This window comes from Pleuronectes platessa, chromosome 14, assembly GCF_947347685.1.
Source record: "Pleuronectes platessa chromosome 14, fPlePla1.1, whole genome shotgun sequence".
Lineage (NCBI taxonomy): Eukaryota > Metazoa > Chordata > Actinopteri > Pleuronectiformes > Pleuronectidae > Pleuronectes > Pleuronectes platessa.
Window position 1 is genome coordinate 2,823,453 of NC_070639.1, and position 16,490 is coordinate 2,839,942.

Genomic DNA, 16,490 nt, shown 5'->3' on the forward strand with positions numbered 1-16,490 from the left:
ATGCAGAGACGCTAAAATAAGAAAACATTTTACAATAACTGCAATCATTACCCAGGAAAGATCTGTGTTTTATAACAACGTATTAACACCTAATAACACTGGTTACTAATGATTGAGGTATACTGAAATCTCCAGGGGGGAAAATCCACTGTTTCTCACAAAGCCATCTAAATTAGGACAGTATCTGAAAGGTTTTAAATTGATCTGATGAACATGGAAATATTATGCATCCTTCTCTGCTTCTATTCCATAAATAGTCCTTGGCTGAGATATTTTTAGCACAAAGCTATTTTTTATGCATCCTTGATGTTGCAAAGCCTCCAACTCTCTGTAATGCTGTTACCATTCTGTCTCTCCCAGCCTCTAATCTGATTCTGCAGCAAAAATGTCATGTAGCAATCATGTTAAATCTTTGATGAGGTGCTATTTATTGCAGGTTTGGTTTTTAAATGTAACTTTTATTTATTCAGGGAATGATTTAGCAAAGCACATGTGCTCAGCTTCATTCTGCTGAACATTTAAATCAGACCTAAAGTCATACGTTCAGGGGGGCCAATACTTATATCTATTTTAAAGTATCGATGGCAGATTTGTTGCTGTAGTATTTAGAATCATTGCCAGACCAATAGAAAACAATATAACAATATACTCTGTTATGTTGTGATAGGTTCAGTGTGAGTTGTTCACATCAGCCATTTGCAGCCAACAAGGCTCTTATACAGCCATTGCATGCTAAGTGCTAGCACCACCACACAGCAGACAGTTATGTAGCCTGTGAACATGTGATGAGGCCTGTGAGGAGTACTTTGCTGTTAAAGTGCCAAATGCATGTTGGTGAGGACCAAAACAGAGCTAAAGGGAGACTGCATATTGGACATAAATATCATCTAGCTAGAAACACCACTCTAAATAAATTGCAAATTTATGTAAGCTTCCTCATTGTGAAAATGGGCAACTTTTTGAGAAAATGTTTGCAGTAATACAATAGCAAGCATGTAAGCAAATGTCAGAAATTAAGACATTATTTGGTCAACACCAACATTTAAGAAAAAACATCTGGGTATTTATCTTTGATGAATGCTTTATTCAAGTTGCTAATTGAGCTTGGGCAGTAGAATACAGTCAGTTAACCTGAGTTGTTTGATAAACCAAGATTAAAAGGACTTTATAAATACTTTACATTTGCATACAAAACAGTTGGCTAATAAGGGCCAATAAATCTCCATGGTAAATCTCTAAAACGTATTCTATGTTCATTTCAAAAGTATTGATCAGTCCAGCTTCAGTGACCCCTCTACAATGGCTTCTGAATGAGAACCTTAGCCACTTTTTTGCCCACATTTTCCTGACTAGTATGGAGACTCCAGTGATAGCCCTTCGTGTCAAAACCGTTCTTTAACCTTAAGGCTACTGCTGACCCCATTTATTCGGCTGCACAATGCCCTTGTCTAGTCCCCCAATCGAATGCATTACACTTTCTGCTTCAATGCACCAAACAAGACATATATGCAGCAACAGACAATGGTTATCCCAATGCCCTGAGCAACACTACATGCACTCCTGTTTCCAGGCTTTTTTTTCAACATCAAGGTGAGGTTAGCTATGTTTCCACAATAATACTTTTGAAATGTCTTCTACTCCTCAATAAATCAATTGGCTCCGGGTATTGTAGCATGCTGAGGAGACAATTGAGGTTGAATGATGTAAGCTGTTGTAGGTCACACAGCATTAACAGAGGTGCATCTAGGAGACTAGACACAGCCTTACTTTTAAAACTGATTGCTATATTAGTGTAGCGGTTACACTTGTGTGTCTGTTTGGTAATGTTTATGTCATGAGGGATAGGGCCTAGTTGTTCACTTTATGTTTTTCACATTTCCCCGGCTGTCACATGCTGCAGCTCTCTTTTTAGCAACATCTCATGTTAACTCTTTCTGCTGTAGTTTTCTGATGAGCTAAGAAGCTGCAGCACTATGAGAGTCTAAGAAGAAGTCTGGTACAATGGCCGCCACTGGATACTTCTGTTCCTACTGCTGTTACCAGAACTACACATACAGAAACATGCTGTGGCCAAGCTCATATGGTACAGAACATGAGGGCATGGCACTTCTTGCTGATGTAGAATCAAATTATTTTTGAAAAGATAAACTCCAGATTTTTTGTAATTATTGAACAGTTCACTTGATGGTCATTAAGTCACTTCAGGTCATCTGTATCATCACTCTTGACAAGAGCCCTGTATGCCATCACATTTAGCATCATATCACACTCAGACTGCAAAGACACCTTGCTGATGAAAGAGGTCTGAGGAGAATGGCCGGACTGGTCTCAAGTCTCAAACTGGTTTCATGAACATGACAACGAGTTCAGTGAACTTCAGGGAGCCCTCAGTGATCAGATGTGTACCTAGTAAAAAAAATTGTGTAATGTAGTAGAACAGGAGATTAGCATCTTGGGGAATTCATTTCACAAAGAACTGAAGCTCCACCATTCATATGGTGTTCCTAATAAAGTGCTCACTGAGTGTATACCCACACAAGAGAAATGTCTGACCCAGATTTCTCTCTGTATTGTTGCCAGACTTTTGTAGGTTGTAATAAGAGTGAAATATTTGTGATGTTGGTGGTGCCATTATTATGATGCCATACATGATTTCGGTTTTGGTTCAACTGAAATGTTTGGTGCACAGTTTGCATCCATACCATCATCATGAGTACTAACACTAGCCTCACACATGAATCTCTCCCCCCCCCCCCCCCCCCCCCTTCATAATCGACTCGAAACAAGGTCATTTACAAGTTGCTAATAGGGCTTGGGCAGTAGCATACAGTCAGTCAATCTGAGTTGTTTGTTAAACCAAGATTATAAGGACTTTATAAATACTGTACATTTAACATACAAAGCGCTTGGGTAAAAAAAGAACAATAAATCACCATGGTAAATCTCTTCAAACCTATTCTATGGCACTCGCGGGTGACCGTTCATATTGTCCTGCTATGTGCGCTAGCATCGCCACTTCCAGTTGCTGAGTTCTAGGATTAGAACACAGTGTAAATTACACCGTTTCGAGTCGAATTTGAATGTCGCACCACACGAGCAGTATGGAGCTATGTTGTGTTTTTTTCTGTTCTTTTATTACGTCTGAAACAGAGGTCACTTTGGCTGAAACACTGTTTACCCCTGCTACTACTGAAGTGTTTTGTGAATGGTAAATGATTTTGTATTAATATTGCGCTTTTCTAGTCTTGATGCCCACTCAAAGCGCTTTACAGTACAGTTTTACATTCACCCATTTACACACACATTCATACAGTGCATCTATTCGCAGCACTTAGTTATTCTATGGGGGGCCATTCGGGGTTCAGCATCTTGCCCAAGGACACTTCAGCATGCAGATGAGTCAGACTGGGGATCGAACTGCCGACCTTCAGGCTGCAGGACGACCACGCTACCCCTCAGCCACTCAAACACTTCACCCACTACTCCATAAGCATAGTGTTAAGAATATAATGAGTGAATTTTCATTTTTCTGTGAACTATCCCTTTAACTTACACCTATGGCCCCCATGTTTATCACTGACTTCTTCTCCTTGTTTACTTTTGTACACAGCTTCCTGCCTGTGACTTCTTGTTGATCTTCTGTGTATGCAAGTCACATCAGGTCTATGACCAGTTCACGTTGGAGTCTGATATTGGCCACATTTTAAAAGAAAATGTGAACAGCTACATAAAAAAAATCTAGAATAAATCTACCATCACTTGTAGTGTGAACTGAGCTTCAATATATCATTTATTAGTTTACTTTAAACTATTTTAAAGTATGTAAAAGTCTTAAGTATTTTATAAAGTATTAAATAAAATAACTATTTTTATACCATCACTTGCTCTCTTGTTTACACATCAGTCAGACATTCATTTGCTGTAATGAGTGAATTTCCCTGCTGTGGAATCGATAAAGTTTATCATATCTTATCTTAAAGTCTAATAATGACAAAAATTCAAACATTTTGAGTTGACTCACTCGTATATTGCTAAATCTACAAGCTGCAATTGTTTTTTTTGGGAAATGCCCATCAGATGATCAAGCTGTTGACCTGATCTGTGGCTTCGATGCTAGAGATGGCTTTCTTGAAACAGCTCCTTCTGTCAATTGTCTCCATGAATGTCTTCCTGAAGGGACAATCTGAAAATGCGTGTCATTTCCTTATATAAAAATAAATTGCCACCCCTTCCACTTCTATGTAAACTTTTTTAACAACCCTATAGTGGAATTTAATATTTCTTTCTATCACTACTAAATCAGAATCCAAGGAAAAGCTAAAGTTAATATAATCATCACAGGTGAAAGGACTGAGCTCTACACCCACCATCATAAACCGTGTGTTTAAATACTCAATTAAATGTGTCTGATCTCTAGTGAGCTGATGCCCACTAGTTGTTGCTATGTAATACTGGACGTGCTGATCTGAAGTATCTCATCAACTTCTCATCAGTCAAGTGTGACAAATGAAGGACATAAACTGAAGTGAACTAACCTGACACTGACCAGGATGAGGAGGAACTGACTTGGTTAACTTTGTTTTTATTAGACTGGGTCATTTGGGATCTAGCTGAAAAGAATGCAGCCTTCTTACTATGAAGTAGCAAATAGCTTCTGCTCATGTCCACTGTTCCATCCAAGCACACTTGAGGCAAATGCTTTCAGAAACCAAAAGGACTTAAATAAATGATGTATACAGGTTTTCTCTGCTAGGGTCATCTTAGCCTACTTTCTTTAGTTCTTTGGGGGGAGGCGCAGTTACTTGTTGCCCTCCATGATATCTCGCAGGTATTACATTATACATGGAGCTTTTCTGAATTTTGCATGCGTACAATATGGCATTCAGTTAATCGTCACAAACACACTTTGGTGCTCTGTGAAGCCAAGGAAAAGCCTCAATATGCTTATTTCTTTGACTTTATGTCCAAGAAACAGAAACTGCATCTACAATCGTATTCTCACAGACACACACACACACACAGACACACACACACACACACACACACACACACACACACACACACGCACACAGTCAAAATCCATCAGCCTGACATTTAAGCGTGCAGGTCAGAGCCGTGCATCCTCACCGTGCCAGTGGCTGGGCGCATCCACGGAGACAGATGTGGGCAGAGGCAGGAGAAGAGCATATTCACGTTCACAGCGCAACCAAGAGCCGCGACTCCACAATCTGGGTCAGGGCTGCCGGAGACATTCTTACAGGGGGAGGAAGACAGCCACGGAGGGGGGTGCAGACGTCACAGGCCCCACATGGATCCAAGCATCCAGCCGCTGTCGCATCCTCTGTCTGCAGCTGCTCAGGTTCAGGACGCGATGAATTCCACAGAGACTCCGAAGGGAGCAAATCCACGAGCTTCTCACATCCACACACGACGCCAGCTTTCTTCTACGAGAACACGACCTCGTCTGCACGAAGCAGCGCCGTCTCGCCTCGGTGGAACACTGGCTCTATTCCTCCTCCTCCTCCTCCTCTTCCTCTCTCTGCCCAATTCACTGCTTTATCGCTCTATTTCTGTCTTTCTCTGACGCTCACCCATGTTTCCACTTCACTGCTCTCTCCCTCCCTCTCTCTGTGCTTCTCAGCTGTGTCTCAGTGCTGCCCAGCTAAGGATGCTGAACATGTGTTCAGGGGTGGGGGTTGGGACTGCTGACTAGGTGGCACGCTGACTTTCCTCACTGGCAGGTTTAGGGGACTGGCAGCGGGCGCTCACGTAGAAGCGTCTCTCTGTTTCAGATTAAATCTTTTATCTCTTTATTATAATTTATGACAGCTCTGATTCAAACATCAGAGCTGTCATAAATGGGATTAAATGCTGGGATTACCTGCCACACCTCGCTTGCTCACAGGAAATCCAATTCAGTTGTATCCGTATACCAAATCGCATGCACAACATACATTACTGCAAGGCATATAGCAAGACCCTATCACATTATAGAGAAACCCCACAACGAGCAGCTCCACACCTCGTTCAGAACCAGACTCCATCTGCCTCACCCGGTTGGAACGAGAGGGAGAGGTGGGCTGGACTAATGGGAGAGAAAGGGGGGGAGATACCGGGAACAGTTAAATTAGCACTGTCACACTGATTGTTTGCATGGAAATAAGAGTGATATTTATAGATGTAACAGTGTGATTAGCAGCATCCATTATTATAAATAATAAGAAGAAGAATCTATTTTCTTTCCTCTCTTTTCCACCCATCTCTACTTCCTCCTCATTTGTCCCTTCTCACCCGAACTGGTCGAGGCAGATGGCCGCCCACATTGAGTCTGGTTCTGCTAGGGGTTTCTTTCAGAGTAATTCATCTCCTCAGTCACCAAAGTGCTTGCTCATCGTGGGAACTGGTGGGTTTCTCTATCATTTTTTTTAAAAAACAGGGTCTTGACCTTCTATGTAAAGTGCCTTTAGATCATGTTTATTGTGATTAGACGCTATACAAATAAAATTGAATTTATTTATAATAATAGTAGTTGTTGTTGTTGTTGTTGCGTACTGTCAGATCTGGATCCTGCAGAGATGCAGAATGAGCAAGAGATAAAAAGAGCGAGAAAGAGAGAGTAGAGAGAGAGATCCATTGAGTTCTACAGTAGAGAAAGAGAAGGAGGAGGAGATGTGATTAAATTCACTGTCATTTAACTAAACGGCCCCACAAGACTGACAGAGGGGAAAAACAAACCCTACAGGCTCAGAACAGATATGCAGCACAAGAGTGTTTTTGTTTCCCCTCTGCACTGCTGCCTCCTTCTCCAATGACAAGAGATGCATTTCTCCACATTATATGACAGTGCGGAGGGGAAGGAGAAGATGTGGGAGGCACAGAGTGTGTAGGGAAAAATGGACAGACAGAGAGCGAGGGGGAGAATGGAGAAAGGGAGGGATGGGGAGAACAGAGAAAGCAACAAGAAAGAGTGAGAGAGAGAACATAGAGCTTTGGAATATTTATAGAAGGCTGATAGAAAAAAATAAGCTCCTATTTCTGTGCTGTGACACACGGTCACATCTCGGATGATAGGCTGTCAGGCGAAGTCATATCAAAGGGATGCTACGGTGCTTCTGCTGCAAGGGTGCACATAAACTACTGCAGCAGCATGCAGGAAGATGCACGTCTTTATTTCAAGCAGATTCCACCCACAATAAAATGGATCTTGGTTATAGGCTTCAGTGGGATGTATCTCTGAAATGGATGTTGATTCAGGGATGTGCTGTAGAAGAATCACTTCATCAAGGAAACGTTGACATTGTGACAGTTATAAGAGCCATTCAACTGAGTCGCATAAACAATCGGGTCATTTGGGAGGCAGAGGAAGGGGATTTCTGTGAAATATGAATTTAGTTGGATTTCTTTTTGGTCGTCTTCTTCCTGGTATAGGAGGTGTGTCTTTTGTCAAAATTGGCCTCTTTTCTTTGATTGCTGAGGTAAAATGAGTTGAGTAAAAATTTATTTTATATGCAAGACATGTGATCATGCTAAAAATGTGCTTGCATTCAATTGTGTGTGTGTGTAGACAAGACCAGGATACCTCTGGGCTTATGCTGTGACCTAGATTGGGCCTTGATGCTACCAAGCCTGGCAGGCTGAGTGTGTGTGTGTCTGTCTCCCTCTCTCTCTGTGTGTGTGTGTGTGTCTGTGTGTGTGGTTGTATGGGTGTTTGCACCATCCATAGAGTAAATGTGTGTGCATGAAGCTCAAGATACAAAAGAGAGAGAAAGACAGCGGAGAGGCGATAGAAAGGATGTATATGTGTGTGTGTGTGTCTGTGCGTGAGTCGGCGTGTGTGTGTGTGTGCGCATGTATGTACGCATGAATTGAAGCTGCATTGAAGCCTGCTGCATTGCTTGTGTGACTAAGAGCCTCAGCTGGATGGCAAACAACGTGAATGTTCATGCAGTAAGAGAGCTTATCTAAAGAAGCGTGCACACATTGATGAAAAATTACACAGTTTCTGCCTCACAGGGCAACCTTACGCAACGTCGAATGCTGCAAAAAATATTTAGTTACACAACATAACGAAAGGACCATTAATGAGAAGAAGATTGTGATTCACACTACCTTGGCTTGTCTGCCATGCATAGCAGCTATTAGCTGTGTATGCAGAAGAGACAGTTCTTGCCAGTGGAATCATTACATTTCGTTACATATGGCATTAGAGATCATATGATACATCATATGATGCATTTTATGGCTTTTAAAACGTACTCCGACCGTGCCTTTATGCTGCATTATATATTCCAAGTTATTATTACCTAATGACTGAAATCCATACATCCTGTCTCCATGAATGTGCTGCTATTTAATGTATTATACTGGCCTTATGTAAGGAACGAGTGGAATCATCTCGCCCCAGTTAATTCCTGACCTGTCCTCTGGCCAAACCCGCATCTTTATTATTAACTTGTTAATGCTGTGCATCACAGCTTTACACTGTGTAAGAAATTGACAAGAAAATATTAGTTTCATATATTTTGTTGTGGTTAACAGAACAAATTATACAAAATTTAACATATTAATCAAAGGATAAATGTTATTCCTGGATATTTCTAGAACATTCTGCCCATCACTTGTGATAAAAATAGCTGTTTCACACACACTGCCATGCATGGTGAGGCTGCTAGAGGAAGATTCATCAGTAAACACAAGCATCCAATTTTCTCAAAACAGGAAATAGCAAATAGGCACGTGTGTCCATGCGGACGTGTGCGCTCACACACACACATAGGCACACAAACACAAAATAGAGAAGATAGAGAAGAAATTCAGCAACCAAAATCTCATCTTTCAGAATTATTGTAGGTACTCAAGAAAATAGTAACAGGAACTTTTCAACTGATATTATCTATGATCAGTATTTATTTACTCTAATATTTTGAAAAAAAATTATCAGAAAGAACTGCTTGTCAACATTACAACAGTGGAGTTTTCTTCTTTGAGCTACTTAAGGGAATCACATGGATCAATGCCATCAACATACTCAATTTAAAACTGACACAGAGCTGTACACAATCAAATGAACATTACACAATGAACAGTTTAACTGACCATTTGCCAAACACTTTGTTTGTTTCCCCATTCTGAAGTGGTGAGCCCAGACGAGTAGTGAGAATGAATTTGGAGATTGGTGAGTCTAACATATTCTGCAAGCATTGCTCTGCTTGGTTAAGCAACTACTGCAGTATCCTGACATGACTTCCCAAGCCAGAGAGCACAGTGTGAGCCTACTACATTATTCCGTGAAAACAACTTTATGTAGTATATTTCGGAGGCTAACTAACAATACAAGGATAACGCTGCTGAGCATGCCTTGATCGTGCAGCTTTAGCATCAGTAGCATTATATTAGTATAATATCATTTATGTAGCCATGAAATGTATATGACGATCTGGCTCTCATTTAAAGTCAGCTGGGAACCTTCAGAGACAATTGAGTACTAGTCGAAGTCCTGTTGTCGAAGGACTTCGAAGTCCTGTTGTTGGTAAATTAGCTTATGCTAGGTAATAAAATCAGCTAGCGACATCTGAAAAAGTCACTTTTGTGTCCTTCTATGCAAAATCAGACCTATTCAGTCACAAATTACTAGGACATTTTAGTGTTAAATTGTCATTGTAAACTCAACTGCATATGTGCAGCACATGCATGAAAATGTGATATATGGTAACAGAGGTGTGGTAGATTTAACAAGCGATGACTTGTCTTGATAATAACAGTGACACAAAACAAAGATTGTGCTACTTTATTTGAGGTTTCAAAGGTTCAGGCAAAGATTTTTACATTCGTATCCTGTGCTTCTCTTTCCAGAATTCAGCAATCCCTTGAGACAGTGCTAACTCTGCTAAGCCCCTGCACTCATGGGGAGTGAACCCTACCAACGCTGTGCCCTTTGTGCCAACCCCCTGCCTCCCTGCCAGCTCCATGACTCTCGCTGTGATGAAAGACGCCGGGGCATGATAGTAAGGCTGTCCTTCAATGTTGAAAGAGGGCCAGGGTTCATCTGCACCCATGTGAGTAGGTGGGCTCCCCTTCACGCTTTCGACATTACAGGCAATTTCCACAGCAGCCTCATGTGGCAGAGCCAGCACCTGCACCCCTGGTACGCCGCCAGGGGTCGACGTTCTGATGGCTGTGGCGATGCTACGTCCTATGGCGATGTCCTGAGTGTCGATCGTGACATTGCAGTTCATGACGTATGGACTGGCCCCAACGCCTAGAGGACAGACAATGCAGAGATACAGAACACTTGTTTTTTGATTTTCTTTATGAGAAAATGTAATTAACAGTTTTGTTAGACATTGCTGGCTGTTCATCAAGTATTTGTCTTTCTCTGTCCATAAAGATGTTTTAAACCACAACCTTCTCTCAGGAGAAATCTGACTTAAAACTAGAGATATAATGATGATAATACGAAATAATAATTTGACATTGTGACATTTTAGTCTGATTACTCCTCGCACCACCTGTACACTGCTCGACAAATGTCACACGACAAAAGTGAAAATTTTTCCAACTCTGAAATGAGTCACATCAATATGAAATTGTTTAATATCAAACAGTCTGCCCGGCTTTAGAGCTCTTTTATCTTACATATTTCATGTGCGTTTTGTATTGTTGGGCATTGTTACAATCTTATTTGGGCTTTGTTGTTTTTGCCATTAATACGGTCAAACTAGAGGAGAGAGGTGGCCTCTGGTCAGGCTGGAACAAACACCTTTTTCTTATAAATACAGAGATAAAGTCAACAGCACTGAATAATCCTGGCAAAGAGATATTGTAACCTGCCCTTCAGGCTGAAAAATTTACCTACGTCAGCATGTCTGGGAGATTAATTTTTACATTTTTGGCCAGCTCTGTCTCACCTGTGAGGCCGTATCGTTTCTGTGGCTGCGGCCCCATGTCAACCTGGATCACCTGAAAGTCTGCTGTCTTCTTGAACCAGCCCATCTCCTTCCTCCTCTGTGCCAGCCCGCGCTGAAGGGGGGAGTCTGCCCAGCCAAACAGGAAGGTAGAGGTGCCATGGACCCTCTCAATCAGTCCCTGAGCCACAGCTGAGCCCAGACGAGTACACAGAAATGTTAGTTAATTTGAAAAATGGAGTGCATGTCATCATGTGCACTTTCAAAGACACATGAGCCAGGGGAGCGTGACAGACTTAACACACCTGAGGGAATACAACTCAGACAGAGGGGGAAATACAGAGACATGGGCCATTTGTTACATGTATGCACACATACATGCAAACTTGCTGAGTTATTGCTCATAATTTGCAAGACACGTGGCTGCTAAGTCAGCTGCTAAATTGTGAAAATAATCAGAAGCATAGGAAACAAAAGATATCACATCATTAGCCACTACCTCTCCGGATATTCTCAGGAAGCGCTGTGAGAAAGCAAACGTCCGGGTGAGAGCCTCCAGACTAATCCCAGAGTTCTCTCTAACTGGGCTTGAGTAAAAAGTCTGGATTATGTCTGAATGAGCCAATGTGAGAGAGCAGCAGGAGGACCTCTGCAGGGTTAACTGCCACCAATACGTTGATGACACTCAACATTTGCAAAAATGAAAAAAAGAGTTGTGGTGATGAGGGCAGACTTCTGTGTTGATGTTAAAAAAACACAAACATGTGCTCTCCACAGCAGAATTAATAGAGTACATCCTGCCTCTGCCTGCACCAGCCCTAACCTGAACGCTGCAGAGAGCGTCTGAGCAGAGAGCCTACTGCTGCAATGTTCTTGAGTGGATCAAATTGTGCGGACATCTTCCGGAGTTCTTGTTTCAAAATGGCTATATGTTACATGTGACACAAACACAAACATGCACAAATGGCATCTCACCTCGAGCCTCCTTAGCACATTCCTCAACTCGCACCTCCTCCCCCAGTGGGTAGATGGGTATGAGGTCGACGGAACCCATACACGGGTGGACACCTTTGTGAGCGCACATGTCAATCAGCCCACAGGCTTTCTCGCATGCAGACAGAACTGCCTCCCCTGAAATACATAAAACATATCAAGTAAAAGGTGCATGAGAAGCCCAGATGTGATGTGTGTGAAATATAGTTTATTATCTGATGCAGTCATTTTTCTAGGTTACAGTTTTGTGCATTAGTTTAGGTGGATTTATTTGTGTTTAAGAGAGCGCGGAGTACAAAAGTGTAACCCTTGACAAATTTGTCTACATTGTCAGAAGGATGTGTTTCGTATAGTTATTCAATAAGATAAACTTTCACTATGAGCTCTGCTCATCCAGATTTTTTTGTGTTTAAATCCCTGACAAAGCTTATTAAAGGATTAAATTCCCCTCAGAGGATTTAAAAACAGGGCACAGAAAATGAATCCCTACTGTAGCAGCAGAAATACTACAAAGACAAAGTCTCTATCTTTCCCTCAGAGCAGCAAAATAAATGAAAAATGGCAAAAAAACATAAAGATTCACTACTCACTGATGGAGTCAATGCTGGCCACAATGGTGATGACAGAGCGGTTGTAGTCATGATCATTAAAGATGTTCAGCACTGTGGTCCCCTCTCGTCTAGCACCTGATGAATGGCAATTACAAAAATGTCTGATGTAAAATCATGTTTTTTGCTGCTAAATAATGCTCAACAATTTATTGCTCAACAAGCATTGTAGTCACAGTCTTAATTCAGGGGTTGCATCCTTCGGAAACTGCAATTAAAGAAAGATTGTGTCAAAGTGATGCAACTAGACTGTCATTGTCCCTTTGTCCCCAAGCAACGGAGGCTCCACAGAGTGAATCCTTACCAGTCTAACATATCTCATTGATTAATTGCTAAAAAGCAAGATGAAAACATCAGCAGAATCTTTTTTTAGCTGTTCTTACTCAATCGAACAGCTAATGGTACACATGTTAAAATAAACATCTTCATATTTTCATATTTTCAAAATAAAACATGCATAATTCAGCTCAACATAAAGCATTAAAGCAACAAAACAAACGTTGGGCTTTTACTTTGAAAACAACTTGCTAAATAGGAAGGAATTCTGTGAATGTTGGCGTGATGGATATCAGCACCAGTGATTCAAGATTCCAGTCTGTGTCAGTCTGATATGATGAAATAAAAATAATCAAATTATCTAAATAATCTGGCGGGACAGACAATATTGCTGAAGAGACATTTTTGATCAGCAGTTTGATCCAGTTGGTGACCGCAGCAGTAGTTTATCCGAGAACCGAGAAGAAGCCATGTTCAACTCGGTCCACAGACTGAAGGGTCACTGCCCCTCTCCCCACTGACTGCTAAAGAGCAATGGTCGTCTTATACAATTTTTTATAATATTGAATGTATCATGTGTCCAAATCTCACCAACGTCAGCACTGCACTTTCTTGGGTAATTTACAATACACATGCAATTGCTTAGTTTGGAGTTCATTAGTTACATCGTTCATGTGATGTGTATTCCACATACATACATGCATACAGACAGACAAATGGAGCTCTGTAGAATTAGTAGGTAGATGCTGAACTTGTGCACTTAAAAGCTACTTTCACAAATGCCAAGGTATGAAAACTAAGTAATAACTCATATGTCTCCTGATACAGACGAACAGTGTACTTGCCTTCGGTGTTGTACAAAGCTGCCTTGGCCACAGTCTCCGAAAGGTCTTTCCTGCGAGCCTCAGAAACGTTGAGGAGACAAGCCACCAGTCGTCTGCCTAAGGAGCTGGACGCCATGTTACTGCAATAGTGATAACACTGAATTACTTCTTAGTTTGCTGCAGAGAGTGCAGGACTTAAATATGAGGTGCACTATTGGGAAAAAATGCTAAATAAAAGCACAGTGATATATAATTTTCCACTCACAACTAAAATTTAACTTGACAAAAATAGCCAAGATAATGAATGTGTTAACTCCAATGCATGAAGACAAACGTTCAAGTAAGACAGTAATGTTCCTCTTGAAATGAATAGTTGAATTCACTAGCATTAAAGCACACTGCTTCTCAGTTCAATACACTAAGAGGCTTCACTTTTACTGTGAGACTTGGTCTGGTACAACCAGTTGCCTATAGTGGCTTCTATTGGCCAATGTAAGCTAACTTTACAGAGATATCACTCTGTGTAATTGAACCTAGTGTCTCACTCGGCTGACTCAATGATTCCTTATGACAAATTGTGATTCTGTCGTTTTAGCTTTTATCCATCCATCTCATAATCACAACCTGTGGCTACAAGTGGCTTCTGTTTAACAAAAATGACTCAGTTTCACTTAAAACGTGACTGATATTTATATATTTTCCATTTTTGTACTTGTACATTTAAGTTTGCCCTTATGTGTATTTGTAGCTATTATATCATGTTGGCTTTTTGTCGCTGACAGTGGAGAAGTTCTCTATGGCCATAGACCAGAACATCCTATGTGTCAACTGTCTATTTCAGATGAATAATTGCTTTTAATCATCAGTCCATCAGTAGTTTGCGGAGCTGCCTTTAACCAAAGAACAAGTAACAGATTCCAGCTCCCCCAGGATGGCACATGTGCGGTCGCAAGAAGGTTGACTGTGTCTCCCAGTGCATTCTCAAGAGCAAGGGGGAGATACCAGAAGACCAGTTGTTACACAAGGAGAGCTGGACAGGGCTGTAGAAGGGCATTAACCCAGCAGCAGGACTGGTATCTGCTCCTTTGTGCAAGGAGGAACAGGAGCAGCACCGCCAGAGCCCTACCGGTGTGCACGTTTCTGACCAAACTGTCAGAAACAGACTCCATGAGGATGGCATGAGGGCCTGACGTGCTCTAGTGGGACCTCTGCTCACAGCCCAGCCTGTGCAGCTCAATTGGCATTCGTCAGAGAACACCAGAAGTGGCAGGTCGACCACTGGCCCCCGTTCTCTTACAGATGAGAGCACGTTCTATTACAGAAGAGAGCATGTTTCGCACTGAGAACATGAGACAGGCTTGAAAGAGTCTGGAGAAGCTGGGGTGAACGTTATGTTGCCTGTAGCATCATCCAGTTTGACCAGTTTGGCGGTGGGTCAGTGATGGCCTGGGGAGGCATATCCTTGGAGGGTCTCACAGACCTCAATGTCATAGCCAATGTTACCCTGACTGCGGTTAGGTAACCTGGTGCATTGGGTGGGTTCCTCCTAGTGCAGGACAATGCCTAGCCTCATGTGGCCCTCATATGTGCATACGGGCACGTGGGGGCCATACCCATTACAGAGTCACATTATGAACTGTGAACTAGTGGCAGAAACTTGGACTATGGGCAGAAAAGGTCTCTGGTTCGTCTCTGGTTCAACTCCACGGAGAAACAACAAAAAGACAAACCTGGATTGATCTGTCCAAAAATCCAAGAGGATTCTTTCTACCCTGTCTAGTGCCCCTGAGCAAGGCACCTTAGTCCCTCAACATCTGCTCCCTGTGCGCCGTACATGGTCGCTCACTGCTCTGTGTGTCCTTCACCAGATGGGTTAAAAGCAGAGGTTAAATTTCCCTACCTGCATGAGTGTGCCTGTGCATGTCTGTGCATGTGTTTGGGACAAATAAATGTGTCTTAATCTTAATCTTAATTTGTTGCTTTAATTATCCGTGTGGATTTGAATCAAGCCAACAATGGGTCGATGATTGTGGTTTTCATGGGAGTTGCAAAGTCATTTTGTTCTCAACAAATTTTCAACTTTAATAATTCATCAAAACCTTATGTGTAATTTAAGTGATCTAATGTAAGTTTCCGGAGTGGTGTAAATCAGTGTAATATGTGAGTCACAGAGTCCAGGTTACCTTTGAACAGTCTTCTCCTGCATATGTAATATTTGGAAGTTCAATGATTCCAAGAGTTGAATAGAGTCGTCCGATGTGGCCTGTGGGAACTGTTATTACACTGAGTGGCCCTGCTCCATATCAGTGGTGTGTGTCTGTTACAGATCAGTTCAAAGTCCAGCCTGGTGTAAACGAACTCACTACATGGACCTGAGGCACGCAGGTTAGAAACATGTCAAGGGAACATGGCAAACCTAATTTGGTTGATCTCTCTTTCAGAAGTGACATGTGCAGATCACGAGGAAAACACTCACGGAGTTTTCTGACTTCAGCGCAGCAGCCAATCCACGCTCGTCCAGCTCCACGACACAAGTAGCATGTGTAGCTAGTGACGTGAGAGTTCAGTGCAAGATGCTTCACTCCTTTTTACAACCGACCGGAAACGTTTCAGAAGACGGAGCATTTAGTTATGAACCTGGAACATGTTTATAGTTTTTTGTCACTCCTTCTATTTAGTATGACATTTTTTGAATGAAGTATTGTTTTTATGTACGTATGACTGCATATATGAGTCTCTATGGATAACGTGTTTCATGACTGTTTCGCATATTTTACATGCAGGTTAAATATGATTTTATTCATCAGTGTGATCCTTTCTCTATTCAATCACACTTTCCTCTCACTTATTTCTATTTAATTAATTTATCTTCAACCATCACCTTT

General features: G+C 41.7%; 2 protein-coding genes across 4 annotated transcripts in view; both read right to left on the reverse strand.

Annotated features, from left to right (window-relative positions):
* The window catches only part of LOC128456144 (nck-associated protein 5), a 66,737-nt gene extending 60,706 nt beyond the window's left edge, over positions 1–6,031 (reverse strand). For both annotated transcript variants that reach the window (XM_053440211.1, XM_053440210.1), the window contains exon 1: positions 5,128–6,031. The gene's annotated coding sequence lies outside the window, so the exon portion shown is untranslated. The remainder of the gene's footprint in view (positions 1–5,127) is intronic.
* A 3,741-nt stretch (positions 6,032–9,772) lies between these two features.
* ftcdnl1 (formiminotransferase cyclodeaminase N-terminal like 1) lies at positions 9,773–16,185 on the reverse strand. Of its 2 annotated transcripts, none has more exons than XM_053440671.1 (6): positions 16,082–16,185; positions 13,627–13,745; positions 12,488–12,583; positions 11,880–12,035; positions 10,908–11,096; positions 9,773–10,258 (listed from the first exon to the last, which is right to left on the reverse strand). In XM_053440671.1, the coding sequence occupies exons 2-6, from the start codon at positions 13,739–13,741 to the stop codon at positions 9,822–9,824; spliced, it is 993 nt and encodes a 330-aa protein (XP_053296646.1). In that variant the 5' UTR covers positions 13,742–13,745; positions 16,082–16,185; the 3' UTR covers positions 9,773–9,821. The 2 variants fall into 2 exon arrangements, with proteins under 2 accessions (XP_053296646.1, XP_053296647.1); XM_053440672.1 differs by having other exon boundaries at positions 16,022–16,149.
* Positions 16,186–16,490: the final 305 nt, after the last annotated feature.

What these genes read in the sequence shown, in the direction of transcription:
- ftcdnl1 (XM_053440671.1), bottom strand. Translation starts at nt 13,741, where the DNA reads ATGGCGTCCAGCTCCTTAGGCAGACGACTGGTGGCTTGTCTCCTCAAC. An exon ending in ATGTGCTAAGGAGGCTCGAG is followed by an intron (nt 11,097 to 11,879) that starts GTGAGATGCCAT and finishes GTCTGGGCTCAG; the next exon opens with CTGTGGCTCAGGGACTGATT. An exon ending in GAAACGATACGGCCTCACAG is followed by an intron (nt 10,259 to 10,907) that starts GTGAGACAGAGC and finishes TCTGTCCTCTAG; the next exon opens with GCGTTGGGGCCAGTCCATAC.